At 38.0% G+C, this 19440-nt stretch overlaps 1 protein-coding gene across 1 annotated transcript in view; it reads left to right on the top strand.

Annotated features, from left to right (window-relative positions):
* The window catches only part of EIF3H (eukaryotic translation initiation factor 3 subunit H), an 88240-nt gene extending 70627 nt beyond the window's left edge, over nucleotides 1-17613 (top strand). Inside the window, exons 3-8 of the mRNA XM_030012245.1 lie at nucleotides 215-382; nucleotides 1890-1989; nucleotides 3419-3568; nucleotides 12043-12163; nucleotides 14724-14856; nucleotides 17353-17613. Of these exons, the coding sequence (XP_029868105.1) occupies nucleotides 215-382; nucleotides 1890-1989; nucleotides 3419-3568; nucleotides 12043-12163; nucleotides 14724-14856; nucleotides 17353-17450 (770 nt within the window). The 3' untranslated portion in view covers nucleotides 17451-17613. The remainder of the gene's footprint in view (nucleotides 1-214; nucleotides 383-1889; nucleotides 1990-3418; nucleotides 3569-12042; nucleotides 12164-14723; nucleotides 14857-17352) is intronic.
* Nucleotides 17614-19440: the final 1827 nt, after the last annotated feature.

Genomic DNA, 19440 nt, shown 5'->3' on the forward strand with positions numbered 1-19440 from the left:
AAAAGTCTGCTTACTCAGGCTGGTCTTACTCTCATTCTCTGAGGAAGCTCTGGATTTTAATGAAGACAGTCCAGCAGTGAATAAACAAACTTTTATGCAATTGCAAAAATGAAAATAAAATAAAACACAATTTACTCATTTAAAACCAAGCTCTCTCTTGAAATAGTACAGATTGTGTAAGTTTACTTTTTAAACGTACTTTTTTTAAATGTAGTTCAATACCAGATGGAAATGATGCGAAGCCTTCGCCACGTAAACATTGATCATCTTCACGTTGGCTGGTACCAGTCCACATACTATGGCTCTTTTGTCACTCGTGCCCTCCTGGACTCCCAGTTCAGTTACCAGCACGCAATTGAGGAGTCTGTAGTTCTCATTTACGGTTAGTATGAGGTTTCCTTTATTATTCTTTTCCCCTCTTAATATTATTACTACTATTTTTGTATTCTGTCTTTTGCCTGTAAGAGTAGCCTGGCAGGCCTTTTCGAGTAAATACCAACCCTGTGTCTACGGCAGCCTCAGCAGCAGCTAAGTCTAGACAGGGTTTCCTTCTTTCTGTTTATTTTTCTTGCTATCAGAGCCCTGATGTGTACGTTTTGGAATGCTGGAGTAGCTGCTTCATTTTTATTCCTTCGTCTCCCCTCCCTCGTCGAAGGGGCTGGTGGAACCCGACCAGATGTCTAACAAACCCCGCTTGCTAGCGTGTCTGGCTCTGTACGTGACTGACCAATCATCGCACGAATTGCCAAGTTTTTTTTATACCTCTGACAGAAGCATACAAAACCTGGACTGTTTCTTAGCACAAAGATTTTTTTCTTTTCTGCCTATTTAATGGTGTTTCCTCAAGCTCTCCAGACCAGATGTTCTGTGCTGTATCAGAACCGTAGGCAATTTAACAGCTTTATAGCCTCCCCCTCCCCAAACACTCACAGTTTGCCATATCTGGCAGACTTGCATATAGTTTCCAGCTGAGAAGTAAATGTAACGTCCTGAGTATCTGTCAGAAAAAATACTAATGAATACGATCAATCTTATGAGCTGCCCCAAAATTGTTTCAGTATGTTAACAATTGGATTACAGTAAAGAACAAGTTGTTAAAGTATACTTATATTGGCTGGAAACATTGCATCATCAGACCTTGATGAATTTTCCACTTGTTTCAGTCTATTTTGGTTTTCATTTTATCACCGATTGCTAAAAGTTTTACTGTGTTAAGTTTCAGACAACATGAATGTTAACACAGCTTTTATTCCCATGTTGGCATGCTTCAGCCGTTATCATGCTGCAAGTGTTAAGCTTCTTTGTCCTAGGAATGTAACAGTTTGTTTAGAAAATTTCCCCCTAAATTCAGTGGAGTATGTCAAGGCAAAACTAATCTTTTTATATACCGGTTACATTGTTATACATGAAGCAGCAGGGCAACTTGATCTGAATTAGCGTATTGCTACTCTAAAATTACAATTTTTTTTTGTATAAAATGTAGTTTAATGAATATTTTAATTTACTGCATAATGACTGGAGGGAAAAATCTTTATTTAAATGAGGTAGCTCTTACCTAAGTTCTGTAGATAGTTCATGTGAAAGAAAAGAAAATGTGAATTAGACCTTTAATGGGGAAATAAAGTTGTGAGTAGAATAGGTCTAGATCCCCCCATGTTCTCCAAGTTAAGTTTATTAATTAGCTTCACTGTATATAGTTGGATGTATTTTACATTTCAGTACAATAGGTTTACTTCCGCTGTAGTGTCTTTTCTGTGTTGGTTCTCTTAATTTTTTTTAATAGGACTACTTAGTTATTTTCCGCCTGTTTATGTCATTCAGATATTTAAAAAAAAAAAAAAAGCAATCTGGGGTTAGTAATAATACACTTCCTCCATTTTTAATTATAGATCCTATTAAGACTGCCCAAGGATCTTTGTCACTAAAGGCATATAGGCTGACTCCCAAACTGATGGAAGTTTGCAAAGAAAAAGACTTCTCTCCAGAAGCGTAAGTAACTTAAAAGAATGTTTTCTCATAGGTTTTGCTGGATTATTTGGGAGGCAGAAGGATGCACAGGATGATGAAATACTGTATTTTAAAATCTCATGTAATAGCGTGTGCTGGGGAAACAGGATATATGGGTAGCAATAGATGTGCACTGATACAGTGGGCTGAGAAGGCATGAAAGTCTGTCTTTGGGCATCTAAATGAGGGCCGAAGTGGTGGAACTTGAACAGATTTTGGAGATGGTCAGTGGGCTGACTGTAAGGACCATGGTGAAGATAGCTGTATCTGGGACCCGAGTCAAAAATATAAAAAAAAAGAAACGGAGAAGGTGAAATAGTTGGTCCGTCTTCAAGCTCTTTTTTTCCAGAAGGAAAGTTGAACAGGTATTCTGGAGTGGCTGTTCTGTATTTATTCCAGATTAACTCCCCCATGTGGACACAATCTTCTGGAGTAAAGTAGGATAATTACTCTGTTTCAAAAGATTAGCCGCTTGTAATAGATGTAGGCCTTAGCTGTCACCTTTTTCCTCAAATAGTTTGGTGTTCAACGGCAAAAGCACAAGCACTTCTTAAACTTTCTTCGTTGAGGAAAAACTGAATCATTTCATTGCTTGCTGTCTAAACATAACATGTCCATGATGAAAAAACAAATCTGTGCTTAGTCAAAAAAAAAGGGTGGGGGTGGGGGTAGGGGGAGGAGGGCAAAAAGCAAAAGTTTTTATTCCAAAATCCAATATGCATACAAAGAAGTTAAGGATGTATTTCCGTAGGAACTTATAGATCATGCCTTTATTTCCAGATTTTATGAAAGGTTTTACTGTCTGCTTTATTGTAAAGCAATAACAATAGTTTCTATATGTATATTGTAAAATAAAAAAAACAAAACAAAACTCTGGAAATTTATATTTTAATATCCATCATAGAATTTAATTATTCAAAACTCACGCTATTTTGTCAATCCAATTTTTGGTCAATAAAAATTTTAAACAATTTCCCCAATAACTGAATAGTTTTCATTGTAGCAGTTATGATTTTAAAGGTATTTCGGTGTCATGCGGTAACTAACTGTTCACTTCTATTTAACAAACCCTGATGGCAGGGAAATCAGTAAAATATTTTGGAAGGGGCAGAGTTAATCCTGTCAGTATAGTCTTTTGCTGGAAGCTTTTTCATGTAAGTAATGTATTAGCAAGCAAAGCGGCTGCTTGACTTCTGAGAGTTTCTCCTAGAGCAGCTTTTCCTAGTCTTTGTAAATGTGAGGTTTTGCCATGCAAATTCTCTCTTAGCAAAACTTGACTCTTGTTTGATTGTGGAACTATGAAAATCAAGAGTTTTTAGAAAATTGCGAATTGTTGTTGGAGCAAAAATTCAACAAAAAGAACAAGAGAATATCTGGTTATATTAATAAATATTTTTAAACTTTTTCACAGCTTGAAAAAAGCAAATATTGCTTATGAAAACATGTTTGAAGAAGTGCCTATTGTAATTAAGAATTCATACCTGATCAATGTGATGTTGTGGGAACTGGAAAAGAAATCCGCAGTAGCCGATAGACATGAATTGCTCAGTCTGGCTAGCAGGTAAGTACTTGTTACAGTAATGGATGTATTTTTATTCGCTTTCCCAAACCACAGTTTAACACCTTGGGTGAAATCCCAGTCTCATTATAGTCCATGGAAGCTTTGCCTTGAGTTTTAATGGGGTTAAGACTTTACCCTTCATGTTCTTTTGCTGAAGGAAAAACTGCATGGTAAAACTATAGCATTAGATTCAAGGACTAAATTCAGTCCGTAATCTGCATATACCTGTACTGCTTGAAGTGTATAATCTTTTCAGTAGTGTATACTTCTTCAAGAAAATACTGGCATTCAGAAAATTCAGGCAAATAGATCTGGAAATAATAAATGGTTTTGTTAAATATTCCTTAAGTAATTCTATAGATTATTTTAATAAAAAATAAATGGCATTTGTTCTACTTTGGTAGCAGGATGCATTTGAAAATAAAATAAAATTATAAAGCTTCTATCTGAGAAACTGGCAAAAATGCTCAGACCGATTGTCATGACAGCCAACATTCATGTCAGAAATTGTTTAAGAGTTTCTAGAATGATTTTCTTATAACTTTATCTAAGAATAACTTTTTGTTCTTGTAGCACTTTGCCCTGAAAATACATTTATGTTAACAAAGTAGGCATGACCTCTAGCAGTACGATCAGAAATTTGGTGGTGCTTACATCTTACACAACATAGTAGAGTTAATTGGATTATTACTGGGCTGACCAAAATAACCAGATACACAAAATGATGCAGTATCTTGTTGCTTGTGGAAACTGGGTTGTATTCACTAATAGGCTTTTGGGTTGTAACACATTCTTTTTACGTCAAGGTATTGTCTGCCAAGATTCTGATCCCCTCTGACTCTGGCAACCGAGTTAGCTGAATACTAGCGGCTTCATTTCTTTTCCCGTTTTCCTGCTTCCTCCCCCCGCCCCGACCCTGCCCCGCCATGGTGTAAGGCTATTGTTAATGGATCCATATTGCTAGCGGTCCATATGTTGCCTGACTTAGCAGAAATTTTCCACTCTATTTTTTTTACTTGAGCTTATGTGGTGGTATTGAAGGATCTGATAACTGTTAGAGAAATCAGTCAAGAGAGAACAGGTATAGGGTTGAACTGTGCCAGGGAATTTACAGATGACACAAGAGATACTTAGTCAATAATTTTGTCCTGTAAAGTTGTGACTTTGCACCTTGGAATTAATGAAGTGAAGAATTTTTGCCGAGATGTTCAGTCTGCTTGACTTTGCAGGCTTTCTGTCAGGCTCTTTCCTTGGTCAAAGATCACAAAGCTTTTACCATCTGAGGAGAGGGTGGGCACTGGATGTAGGCGGTGACAGTGATTCCTCATGAGCTCTACCACTTTACTGTGAAAAGGAGGACTGCGATGAAGATACAGCAGGTTTCCAGGTGACCTGACAGCATTGTCCTTGATTGTTTCTGTGGGTTTGTTCCTGTAAAAAGGGTTGGGATTGCCCAGCACCTAGTCACGCGATACAATTCTGGAAATGGAAATTAATATGAACAGATCACAAACCACAGTTGGAGTTTTTCATCAGCTTTACATCTTGTGTAGTAACTGTTCCGTACCACTGCCCTGACTCAAGATAAAAGATAGGAACTGTACAAATTAATTTCCTTTCTGGAATGACGGTGTTAATAGCCTGGTTCAAGGTAGGCTTTTGTGTTGGTCCTCATATCAGTAAACGGGATGAGAAGTGAACAAGACAGACATGAGCCCAAAAGAAAAAGGAAACTGTCATTTGTGTTTGGGAGTCCTTCACAACAGGAGAAAAAAGGGGCAACTTTTTTCTTAGTGAATCGAAGTTTCTTTTCAATGGGTGTTTTCTTGGAGCAGTGCATTGCTGTTCTTGACGATGACACAGGTGGAACTGGATTCTTGATAATCCTGGTTAAATGTACCTTTTCAATTAAGTGTGTTTCTTTAAACTTACCGAGTTACTATCCTATATACTCGGAGCAATTTCTTGAGCTTATTGAAGTGTAGGATTTCCCACTAATGGGGCATTAATTCAACAGATTCATCAGTTTTCAGAGGTATTTCTGAGCTATGTCTCCTGAACTGACCTTCCTGGCAGCATTCTTCTGGCTTACTTGGTCTATTTGAAGAACTTAAGGTGCTTAGTTTGGTTTGAAGGAGACAAAGTTTTGGAAATTACCCCAATGGGTTTATTTGGAGGTTTTTGTATGTGGTTTGTTTTTGGGGTTTTTTTGTTGTTGTTTAGTGTTGTTTTTTTTTTTTAAATTTGGTAGCTGCTTTTAGTTACCAGGCAGGTTACATTCAGTGATATCTTACATTGGTATAACTCAGCAGCTGGCGAATTAAAACATTTTAATGCTTGTTTATTCAAGGTAGGGTGACTTATACTGCCTGCTGAAATATTTAACTAGTTTTTACTTGAATTCAACTATGAAGATTTCTCTGTCAAAAGAATATATTGCCTGAAGTAGGGGAGTTCAAACCCCCACTGTTCCGGAGTTTTATTTTTACTTTGCATTTCCTTATTTTTGTCTTTGAATAGTTGTGGCTAAAACATTTAAGGTATCTACTTTTAATTTTGGTGCATATCCTCCTCACTTAACTTTGCTGTTGTAGAACTGGTTGGCAGTAACTTTAAGGCTACTTTTTTGGGCGGGTGGGGGTGGGCTTTTGGGGGGGTTTTTTTGGTACTTTGGGAGCATCCCCGAACCTTTTTTAATCTTCTGAAGCAATGGTTTTGGCAATGAAGTTATTTACCCATAGTTGTTATCCTCTGGAGAGTTTGTTTCATCAAGATTCTCAACATGTTCAGCCACCCACCTTGTCTGAGTTTGAAGCTGTACCTATTTGAGGTACTTTGCACCTTAATATCTTTCTCCTTTTGAAGTACATTTGTGATAATTGTATAAAGTAGTTTACTTTTTGGGGCATAAATTTGTGTTTCTCTTGGGAAATCTGAATTGACTGGAATATTCTAGGGAAAGAAGTTGAAGGCAGAATAGCACTAGTCTAGCAAGTAATAGCAAGTAAAGGCCTTTTGCTCAAACTGTTATCCTCCTGCTACCCTTAAGGACCAAAATGTCTTGAAGACCTTGGAGTACTGCCAGTCTTTTGATAGAGACTCAAGAAGTAAAATCCTGTCAGATAATGTTCCAGATCTTCAGAGAAATAATTACAACCAACTTTCCCATTCTCATCCATCTCTTCCCTATTCTATTGATGATCTAGTTTAAATTAAAAAAAGCTTTTTTGTGGTCTAGCTTCATAATAGGGTTGTTCTATAATATCTCAATTTGTCTCAAGCAATTTTTCTAATAGTGTGCGTCAGTACAAGCAAACATGTGCTGAACATTTACTGCAGTAACATCTACTTGGCAGATATGTTTTTCAAACATCAGATGCAGTATTTTTGCAGAAGTGACATAAGGAGGGTTACTTTGGCTTTTGAAAACAATATTAACCTTTATACACTGTACTGCTTATTCAGAAATCTCAATGTGCTTAACGGATTATTAAGATAATTATGAAAATCTCTAATTTGCAGATGGGGGAAGCTGACACAGAGAGGGTAAATGTGTTGCCCAAAGGCACACATCAAAGTCAGAGTAGAAAAGGGAATGGAGCTGAAGACTCCTGACTTACATATCTCATTCAAACAAAATCCTCTTAAAAAGAGCACAGGTTAAACTTGGGCTGAAATACTGAGATGTAAACAAGTTCTGCTAAGCAGTGGGAACGTTCCTTAGAAATATTTAATCAAAAAGGTGTGCTTTGCCCAGCAGTATATCTCTAATCCACTCAAAGCTGTTCCCACCAGGAGGAGAAACGCTGCACAGGGTGGCACCTTTCCTGAAAAACAGTGACTCTGAGAGGGGCCTCAGTAGAGCTGATGGAAAGTGGAAAAACCAAGCAGCAGATACAGCATTTTCTTATACTTCTCCTGCTGCTCCCTGTTCTCATCTTCATCAGCCAGGGTGCAAGAAAAATAAAAAATAAAATGAAATAAATGAGGGTGTCCATTCATGGCAAATGTAGGCAAGTTTAGGGGACCATCTTTTTTGGACACCTCCAGCTTCAGAATTGTTATATACCCCAAAATTAGGTGCCTGGGTACAGCACAGTGATTCAGATCTTGGAGGCTGGGCATCTCTGCTCCCTCCTGGGCCAGCGCAGGTAGGTGGGCTTCACCAAAAGTGCAAGCTGAGGCCTGTGAGCTGTGTGTAGAGACAGTTAAAACTAGTGAGCAGGACACAGGAAGCTAAGAACGATGTGAATTGCTGCCTGTCTTTGAAGCTTTGGTGTCTGACTCAAGGCTGCATTTTGGGTGTTTCAGACCTTTAGCGAGTGTGTGTCTGGAGTCCTTTCCTGATTAAAGATGCTGAAGTAAATGTGGGCTTCATGTGTAGTTCCCCATTATGAATCCTACAGAAGTGGAGCCAGTTTGAGGTTCCAGCCCCAGCTGCTTGCATCATTCCTCCCCACTACCCCCATTTCATCTCTACATCCCTCCCACCCTCAAAGATTTTTATTCCCTCATCTGTTTCAGAATATGGCTGTACAAATAGCTTTGTGGAATAGTCTGGTGGAAAAAGTCAGGCTCTCACTCTTCCCTTCCAGCCTTTCCCTCAGTCTCCCTAAAAAAAAAAAAAAAAAAGAAAAAAAAAGAAACCCCAACTGAGGGTGTTTTTGCATTTACAGTCGACTATTTCACTGAAAGAATTTGAAGTGTGCCCACACAAACAGCTGAAATGGTACAGCTGAGAGTGCTGTAATCCCAGGGCAAAGAGGCAGGGAGAGGCAGGAAGATGCTGATGCTGGAACCTCTTAAACTGGCTTTGCTGGCAACAGCAAGCTGCACCTTTGCTCTCCTTAAAGGCAGGCTCTGGTAGTATGAGCGTTCCCTCAGGAAAAGAGAGGCTTGCATTCAGGTCTCTTAGCCAGATCTGTACCCTAACAGGATGCCCTCGTGTAGTGAGTGATACGTGAGTTTAGTTAATGTATAGTTGTTGCTTTCTTTTGTGGATGCTAGACCATAACACTGCCAAATGCAAGGCTCACCAGTGGGAAGAACAAGACAGAAAGGACGATGACTGTTATCTGCAGATTAGACTGCTCTGTTCACAGGTTTCTACTTCTCACCCTCAGAATTATTTGACCTTTGTATTTGATAACTGTTAAACAAGGAATTGGAAGTAATCCATGTGTCAAGGACTTGATTTCATATCTGCCCTTTTGGGTGAAGGATTATACCCCATACCCCATCAAGTATAAGGCTGTTACAGCAAAAATGCACAGCATGAGAAACTGCTTTGCAGGCTATGCTTTCTAGTTTGTTTTTTTTCTAAACAGACTTTGACAGTTTCCCTTTGTCAGTTTGCATGTGTTAGTCCATTTTTTGGCATTTTTGATTGTCATCCAAGCTACACAGATAAGTCTCAAATGATATGTTTCTGGAAGTTTTACAGGTCACTCACTACAGGTGAGTGATCCTAATAACAGTTCTGGTGGAGTGCTCTCACATTAGATTATTTCTTCATTAGATGTGTAAGAATCCACATGACATGTTTTTTGGCTGTCTTAACTGCAGGAGAAACTCCATTCTGTTTTTTCCCCTCTTATTATCTATGTATCTCCCCAAAAAAGAACACAGTCCCCATGTGTGGACTTTCTGAAGCTTAGTATGATAGCAGTTCTGCAGCTGATATTTTTCTCCCACGCAGATTCACTGATACCGGAGGTGTGGTGGTCTCCTGGTGCCATCTTAAGGTGGAGCTATGTCTTTTAGTTCAGTTCAAGAGTGTGCTCAGATCATTACCACTGGGTGATCTCAGACCTGACTTGTTTCAGATGAAACTAAACTGAAAATAGGCTTTAGGAGGATACCTACTGTGCTTCAGCCACTAATGGGCTTTCAGATCACTGGACCATGTCAGAACTAGTGATAAGAAACCCCCCTGAAACACATGTAGTGTGGACATTAGTTTCTCAGCACCAGTTGTTTTGCTTTATAGATCTCTTCCTGTTGGTCTACACTACTCACTAATCTAAATGTAAACTCGATTTAATTGACTCTTTCACTGAATCAGCTGACATTGAAAATGTAGTTTCTTTATTACTGATGCCCTCAGACCAAGTGCGAGTGTTGAGCTCCATGTTGTCTACATTTGACTGTCATAGAGCCTTGTAGGAAAGTGAGTCTTGATGGGGATGTAAGCAGCATTTACTGGCACCTCCTCCCCCCCACCCCCTTTTTTTTTTTTAATAAGTTTTTTATTTTTAATTTTTTTAGTTGCATTGGCACATAGGGGACATTTAGGTACCTAGCAGTTTGATCTTTGAGATCGGCTGTAGGGGAGTGCACAAGGTAAGGAGGTGCCTAAAAGAGCCTTTGCGGTAACTGTATGATGAGTCTTATGGGCTGGAGCAATGTGGTTTAACTTCCTAAATCTCACCAGAATAAAATTCAGCTGAATAAAACTTGCTTAAACATTGTATATATACATTTTTACAAATTACTTCCCATTGGTCTTTCTGGGTTTTTTTAAGAGAAGGAGCAAAAAAGGGTATCAACCACATGAGAACTGAGGAAAAAGCTGGTCCTATATTTGCAGCATACTTATCACTTCATGTCTCAGTTCACATCTGTTTAAGTTATCTGTTTTTAGCTTTTTGTTTCCCTGGCAATGAGAGCAAACACTATATTACTGCAACTTCTAACAATAACTCTCTGTTTCTGTATTCTGCTCTACTAAGCTGGTCCCAAAGAGATTCACATAAAATCATTCTTTGTAACCAGCTATATTTCATATGGACACTATCTGTAAAATAATTATGTATTCCTGATGTCCACATACCCTCCAAGGCTATTAGTGTGTACCTACATAGGCATTTCTGATAATATCCAGTTCTAACACTAACTCTGTATAATATAAACTCTATAAAAAACTGAAAATATGCACACCCCTAGCCATGGCAATATTCCACAGTTCTAAAAATCATGTGCTTGAAATGTTCAACCAAAAAAACCCCAAGAAGTTTAAAAATAATTATTATAGTGGCGCCTCTCTTGCTGCTGTGTAGCTGAAGTCCTCCTCACCATCTGCCCCTGTATGCAACGGAGATTTAAAACTCTGGCTTGTAAATAAATTGTGGTCTGAAGTTACTGATACAGCCTTTTGTTCAGTGAGCAGGCAGCTCAGCTAGTGAAATAGCTTTCCTAGTACTCAGAGATAAGGGTGTCTTTAGCTACATTCTCAGCAGGTATCCTCTAGTGCCTCGGTATATTACCAGCTTCTGTCTCCAGCTGTGAGTTCTATGGATTTGGGGAATAATTTACACTTAAAAAGGGATGTGCGTAGTATTACCCTTTTCACTTTATGCCTGTCTGTTCCAGTTAGTTTACCCAGGCCATAGGCTGTAGGATGGTGGGAATGCATTGTAAAAGGCAGAAAGAATCTCAGATAACACGGAGAAGCAGTGACCGAAGGATATGATTCTGACATAGAAGTGCACCAAGCTTTTTATCTGAAGGAAACTCTCATGGATAGTAGTGGCTTTCGGTTGAGGAGGAGGATGGAGTTTAGCTTTTTTGAGTCATTGGTCTTCAGCCAAGTAGGACTGGGTAAGGCTTAGATCAGAGCCAATAAACTAGCTTCTGATCAAAGGGATCAATAGAGAGCAGTAAGTATCCTTCTTTTACTGCACTACCCTATAAACACAATTTAGGATGAATACTGTCTCCATGGGCACCAACCTAAAAACTTCCAAAACTTTAACTTGGAAGCTATACCTTAAGTTGAACATTCCTGCAAAATACTGAATCCATTGCTAAAAATGGTTACAATAAGAGTTGTTTAACAGACTGCATTTGTCTGGCCAAGGCAGTAGATCGCATAACTGGAACTGAACGCGCCCAGCCTAGCTGCTTCCATGTTGCCTATGGTATGGAATGTGGGGCTGGCTGGACTGGACGCAACACTCTCTCTCAACAGCGAACATCAAGCGATGTCTGCTGAACTTCCAGGCATGGTTTGATAGACTAGTTAATGAGATGGAGTTCCGAAGTATCCCTGCAGAGGGATAGTTAAATATTCATGAAAAAGCTAGCAGTAACTTGAAACCAAACTCTTTCAACACATCTCCTGGAACATTGTTCAGGGTTGCATGTCACAAAAGCATCAGACTTTTTCTTTTAAATGTTTGACCTGCATCTGTAATAGCAGTAAATTCATGCAAGGCGTTGTTTTTTCATAACCATGAGGTTCACTGCAAAGACCAGAACACTTAAATATGGTGTTTGCAATGTGGCAAAGATGCTAGAGGAGGAGATGCCATGTAAAGTATCATCAAATAAAAATATGAACAAAGATAACCAGGAACTTAAAACTGTGCCATTAGTGCAGAAATGCTGATCAAGTGACTTGAAATGAATTTTAAATTTTAATTTTTTTTTTTTTTAATAAATTCAATCTTTCATGAATGTTTCCTGTATTTCAGTAATCACCTAGGGAAGAGTCTGCAGCTGCTGATGGACAGAGTGGATGAGATGAGCCAGGACATCGTTAAATACAATACCTACCTGAGGAATGTAAGCAAACAGCAGCAGCAGAAACACCAGGTTGGTAACATGGGAAACCTGAATGAGAGGATTTTTTTCTACAAAATACGGTTTGGGTGGTGTTATCTAAGACAGATGAATTTGGATCTAAGCAAGATAAAATTCTTACAGAAACATATCCATTAAGTAGATTTATGAAATCTGATGGTCAGTGGGGAATTATCAAATGGATTCACTTCTGCTGACGTGTAGTGTGGATTGGTCTTTCTTTGCTATTTTATGTGTTTGTTAGTGATTTATAGTAAACCAAAATCATTGATAAGTATGCTGTGGACACAGGGATTAGAGGTTTAGTAAATGAAATGAGAGCTGAAACTACAAGTGAATTTTTCCGGAAAAACCTGTGTTTTAATACCATCACATGTAGCCATGCATCCAGAAATAAAGAAACATAGTCCATATTTAAAAGATAGTGGACTGTTCTCTGATTGGAAATGACATTTTAGTCATGTTTTGTATCAGCAGATAGTGATACGGATTAGGTGATGCTGACTTTTAATTCCTGATGCCAAAGGGCCTCTTTAAAATCTAAAATAGTCTGATTAGAGAATACCGAGTATGGAGACAGGCTCTAGGTGGCCCTGCTTGAGCAGAAGAGTTGGACAAGGTGACCTCCAGAGGTCCATTCCAACCTCAACCATTTTGTGATTTGGAGACAGTATTACTTTATTTGCTGTTGCTGCATTTGATAAAGCAATACTGTGTCTAATTATAGAAGAATGCTGGTAAATTGGAAAAAAGCACTATGAGTGATTTAAAAGGCTGGAAAGCAGATCTTAGTGAACGCAATTCATTTCACATGATAAATTAAGTTAACAACTGACTTGCTTACTCAAGAAGTACCTGCATGAAAAATAAATTTGAACTCTTTAATCTAGCAGACAAGTTTCAATATCGGCCAACTGAAAATGGGCCAGGCCACTTTAAAGATAAAATATTGCAGGTATTGCCACACAAAGTAGCTAATTATTAAAAAGAGCACCTGTGGTTCATGTGAAATGCTTCATCACTGACTATTTTAAAATCAAAATTGGCTTTTTTTCACTGAAGTGTAGCTTTAATAGCAAGTACTTTAGGGAAGCAGCACATGATCAGTGGTCTCTCCTGGCTTTGTAATTCCTGAGGACATAGAAACTTCATGTGTGTTATCTTCAGAACATTTATTTTCCTTTGCTGCCTAATTTGAATAGAAAGATGGCATCCACTTCAAAGGTTTTTGTTAATAACAAGGGGATCTATTTATTTTGAAAAGCAGAGCAAAGTAGGTTCCATGGTGTCTCACTTCATTTCTTTACTAACTATAGCTGCTTTAGTAGTGGCTTATTGCAGCATAGTTAGTGGTCTTAACTTCATTTTTAAAATGGAGCAATTGTGATTAAGACCAAGCCATTTCAATAGAGAATAATAGGCAGACTGCTGAGAAGTGAATGGAGTAATGCAAAGAAAGAAGAAACTACATGCAATTCACATACAAATATGGGCATTTAAGATTTTATTTTTAACATTGTCCAAAAACATGTATTTGTCGCTACTACTGGAAAAAAAATTACTTAATTTGAGTATGCCACCAAGTATGAACTGTTTTCAGACTCTTATGCACAGATACATTTAAGTAAGTGAGAGAAAACACCCCGTACTCTTTGGCCTGTTTATTTTAAATATTTTTTTGTGTTTGAATGTGAGGACTTCCATAGACAAACCTTACAACTAATTCCTGGCTGTGACATACAGTACGAAATCTCACATATGTGTTTTTGAATGTATGTAATTCTGCAAGAACAAATGTTTATCCAGTAGCTGATGAAATGGTCTGCCTTAATTTTTACAAAGTTTGAGTAATCTACATGGCAAAAGGAGGCACCGAAAAGAAATCTGATACATATTTTTTTTTTTTAATGGCAGAATAATTTCTACAAACTGCTACTCTAGTATATCCTCTGGTAACGCACAAAGAAATGACATCAAAGTGGTAGAATATCTGAATAACTGGAATGGAGAAATGAACCATTATGCTTTGTTTCAGCCACCACTTTGTTCTCAGTTTAGAGTTAATATTTTTTGGCTTAAAATACCTTGTTTAATCAAGTTCTCTTCCCCTTTCACGTTAATATTGTTTTGACCTTTAACTTGCATAAAATTGAGTATTTCTGGTTTGTATAACTATTTGAGGTAACAGCGGCTTATACCTACATATTCCAACCTTGTTTTCCTGTTTTTGCATGGGGAGATGGAGGCCTTTATCTACCACGCTGTATTCTTTCCATCAGATACAGTATTTTATGAAAAAATTTTAAAAATTAACCCCACCACCTCAGTACCACATAATTTTCCAGTGCCTCACTTATTTAAAGTGCCAACTTGGGAGGGGGGAACCACTTGTTACCAGTGAGTTGAAATAAACCGTGAATTGCATTTGTGTTATTTGAAATAAACTGAATTGCACAGAATAAGTATAACTTTTAAAAGATACTTGCTGGTTAGGTAAAGAGCATCTGAAAAGAAAAACTTTTTTCTGCTTTGGAAGCCTTGTTGCATTCTGTTTCTGTTGGTTTATTTTCAGTACCAGCAGAGACGTCAGCAAGAAAATATACAGCGTCAAAGCCGAGGAGAAGCCCCTCTTCCTGAGGAGGACATCAATAAACTTTTTAAACCACCACAGCCACCTCCAAGAATGGAGTCACTCCTTATTGCAGGTAATGTTCTAGCAGCCTCTTCAACTCATATTTTCATACATGAAAGTTAGCTTGGGAAAAAGTGCAGTTGTTACCTTAGAAAGCATCTTAATTTTTCATTACCTTTGCCATTATGGTGTGATATTTTGGCACTGGTAGTATTCCAAATACTGTCCTTTGTTTGGTCAAAGGCAGTGTTATCAACGTGTGATCTACAGTCCTAGTGTCTGAAGTATTAAAAAAAATAAATAAAGGTAGCTAAGAAAAACAACCTTATTGCTAGTAGGCTGTCCATGCCTCTGATAGAAAGTAAGCTTCTGCACATAAAAGAATTTTAAACCATCTAGGCAAGTAACAAAGGCATGTTACCCATGCAGATACAAACATACGTAGTTTTTTGAAAGCAAGCCACTGTGTTTAACCAGAATGGCTGCATAAAGCTTTAAACTTGATTTATGGAGACTTTCTCCCTTTATTTCTTATTTTGCCGTGGTACCTAGCTCTGGCTTGACCATCTCTGCCTCCTGGGTTCATGAGAAAGGGCAGGACCAGCAGCCAGAGCCTCTTCCTGGCTCCATTCTGAGAGGGCAAAATGGGATTTTAAAGGAGAGCTGGAGAAACGCCCCATGGAGCAGCCTTTCTGCAGAAATGGGTGTAGCAACTACTGCAGACAATAAGCTGCTCCTTGCACTTGTATCCCAGGTCGTCCCTCAACTCAGAAGTTAGGGGGCTATACAGACAAGAGGCAGGAATAAGCTGTTTGGGCTGGAACTACAGATTCAGAGCAGAGCAGTCGTCTGCAGCCCTGAGTTACTGATAACATCCCTAGGTGTTGAACTGTCTGTTGCAGGAGCTGAGAAGATTTTACTTTTGATTTCACACAGAATTGGGATAATTTCTTTGATTTCTATGGCCAAAGTTTTAGGGAAACTATCCCCATCTTCCTGCACCCCAAGGTGAATGAAAATGTAAATGGGAACAAAGCTTAGGTATAGGGGTGTCCCTCCCCCCATTTTCTTCAGTTTACTGGTGTGCTGCAGTACGTAGCCACAGTTTGGTACAAAAGTCAGCGCCTGTCCTGTGCCTTCTGGAAGGGTAAGAGTATGTGGGACCTCACAATGGCAACAGAGAGCAGAAAGCTTAGATGCCCTGCTAAGTAATCTAAATTTGGAAAATGTCATGAGAAAGCAAATTGTTTAACTATAGCAGCCTTTTTGGATCAGTTACCTATCACCTTGTTTTGTACTGAGAGAAAATTAAACCAAAATCCTGGTAATTTAGTGTACAGAAAAGAGTGCTTTGACATTAAAAAAAAAAGTGAATTTGAACTACCACTCTTACATTTTGGGTTGACCAAGAGATTGTTATTTTAATATTAATACTGTTTCAGACTGTTAGTAAGTGCTGCTTTTAGAAGAAATAATGTTCTTGATTTATTATTCCTTCCAGAGTCTTTCAAAAAAACCTATTGTTTTGATAGTTTTTACCATTTAATGAATCTTAGCAGCATTAAAGTATTTAAACACTCAGCTTTAGCATAGCTTAAAAACGCAATAGAAGTGTGTATGTGTGTACACATGTGTTTTATGAAAGTGATAGCTTAGGATGAATCATCTCTTACAAGAGGAGGAACTGAAAACTATTATACTTAAAGGAAAAAACAGTTTCCAGCCAAAGCGCACTCTTTGTTTGTTCTTTTACCATAGTCAGGGGAAGAATTGAAAGCATCCACTTCAGCTGAGATGAAGTAAAGTTTGTGGATAAAGAATAAAACTTAGCTTTTTTGTCTCTGAGGCATTTAAAAACTTTTCAAATAGAGCATTAAATTGAGAGTTTATAGGCCTTCTAAACAGTCTTAATTTTGATGAAACTGGCTTCATGTTTTGCTATTCCTAGCTAACAAGGGAAATAACTTGTAGCAGTACGTGTATAAAAATGTTTTGATGGGCATGTTTGATTTGTAAAGCACTGACAAGTCTTCGTACCCTGATGATTTCTGAAATAGCTAATGGAGTGAAATATTAGGTGGAAAAAAAGGCTAGCAAAATGTCAAACGGGAGTACCACAATTTTCAATCTGCTACTGAAAAATATTTGTTACAGATACCTTAATAGGGACAGCAGATGTGTAAGAACAGAACTGAAATTCAGTCTTGTATTTTTAGAGCAACTAAATGGAACAATGAATTTGATTAAGTTTCCAATACAGCAGCAAGAATTGTTTATTCTTTCTATTGTCATACGTCTCTTCAGAAGTTGTACGTAATAGAATTGTAGGAAAATTAAGGTTTTTTTGAGCATACCACTTTACCTATTTTGCTAATTTAGTTTCTTCCCAAATCTTTTTGGGAATACTGAAAATGTAAAATTCCTAAGAGTAGAGTAGTTGAGCTGTTTTGATTGCTTCTATCTAAATCCTAAATGATTCATGCACATTTGGCTTTTTAAAAATTATGTTCTAAGATGTCTTCCTGAATTTCAAAACTGACAAGGGTTTACTCTTCTTTCCTATTGACAGGTCAAATTAATACCTACTGCCAGAATATTAAGGAGTTTAATGCACAGAACTTGGGCAAGCTTTTCATGGCTCAGGCTCTCCAAGATTACAACAACTGAAGAAACTTTGCTGTAGCCCTCAACAGGAAAAGTTATTTACAGTTTTATACTGTTCATGATCCTCTTGAAAATTTAGTATATTGGGAAAAGAGTCTTGTAAAACAGTCACCTTGGTTTGTGTAGAATTCTCCTGTAAGAAAAATAAAGGCAAATTTTAATGATATTTTAGTATTTCCTTATTTGTTGGCCCTATTGGGCTGGAATTTTCTGTGGTCACTCAGGTTTTCTAAATGTTTGGCAGTTATTCATGTTTAGTCATAGCAAATAATACAGGTTTTATTTAACTTGGAATCTGAAATAAAACCAAATTATTACAAATGTTCAGTATAGCTGACTTCACAGAAGAAACTTATTTCCCAGTTTTGGTTGAGAACTTACAACCATAATGTGCTAGTCACTTGGAACAGTTGCTCGTTTTCATTTTAATCTGTTTGGACAGACTGGTGCAATGCACCTTCCATATCACAAATATTTCATAGGCTTTGCATTCGGAACATAGAAAACTAGTGTTACGTGGAGGTTGATCCCCACCATATCATGTGAAGCTGTGTTCCCATTTTCTGTTGCTGCCACCAACTGGATTGAAATCCAGTGATGCTACTGAGATCTTCATGACAGAAACTGTAGAAGTAGCTAACCTGGAGCAGCTGGTGTGTAAATGGACACCATACCTACTCTGCATTAACTTTGCCATCTGGATGTGACTTTATTCCTGAACTCAGGCTACTTATCTTTCTAACAAGAATGTTAATTTACAGGTTTAATACGTGGCAACTCACACGTGTTGCTGTCATTGATTTTTTTTTTTTTTTTTTTTTCCCTTAAGTTCTTTCTTGCATCTCATTGTGTGGTGAGTTCTGAGAGTCTAAAATGGCTGAAGGAGTGTGGTTTGATCTTTTAAAATAAATAACATCCTCTAAATATGGACCTAGCATGGAATATTTCAGCCTCTAAGGTGAATGTTTTGGAAAGTCAGAAGTGTGTGAAAACTGGGGGTCAGACTAAGAACTTACTCTTTTCCAGTCTAAACCATAGTGATAGCAGTATTTATGTAAATATGGATGCAAATTTTGTTCAGCCCTCGCATATCTGGCAAATTGCCAGTCTGATCTTTTGCCTTGGAAACTCTGGGCACCGTTGTATTAGCTTTCATACAGTGAACTTCTCTGAAATCAAAGATTAGTTAAGTATCCTGCTACAGTGGCACATGATTGAGTTTCATTTCCTATACAAATAATACTCAAACTGTGTTAATTTTCTAGTTTTCTGAAGGACCAAAATAACCACCAGGGAGCAGAAGTAGGAGCAGATAATTAGACTAAGATGAGACATTTGAGATAGGAAAAAAAAAATCTCCTGGGTAACTGGGAAAAGAAGACTGACTCTGTAGTGGCTGTGTATAGAAGGAAGCAGCAGTAACATTATACATACTAGAAGGTCTGCAAAGGAGGTGTTAGCAAAATAAATACCTGGAATAGGTTAAAAACAAGCTGTGTGTTTTGAATTAGTTCTTTAAGATTGAGGATGTAAATACGAGAAAGAGGGCAGTAATATTCTACTGTGCTGGAGTTTAACAAGATGAGTGAATTTTATATAGCTAGATCAGGTGTGCTAAATGTCAATTAAAGTCCATGAAGAAATATGGAAGACTACAGTAGAGATTTGCGGCTTCTGAAGCTATGGATCTGAGTCAGACAGGGGAGTGAGATACAAAAGTAGGTGAGGTGTAAGTAGCCTTTGGAGATGATTTGACTGTTCTGTTCTGAATCACACTTTGGTCTTCCGTCATGGTGGAAATAATTGGAGGAAGCTTCTCTGAGCGAGGGAGGTGGAGTCAGTTGAAGCGGTTGGTCTATAAATGAGAATCAACAGCTGTGGAGATTAGGAATTAAAAGGGATGGGTCTGTGTCTCCATGCTGGGTTCGTTGTGAGCTTTCCCCACTATCTCTTTATTCCTGGAACTTTGCTTTTACATGTTCTCTTCCTAATG

Source organism: Aquila chrysaetos, chromosome 4 (assembly GCF_900496995.4).
Source record: "Aquila chrysaetos chrysaetos chromosome 4, bAquChr1.4, whole genome shotgun sequence".
NCBI lineage: Eukaryota > Metazoa > Chordata > Aves > Accipitriformes > Accipitridae > Aquila > Aquila chrysaetos.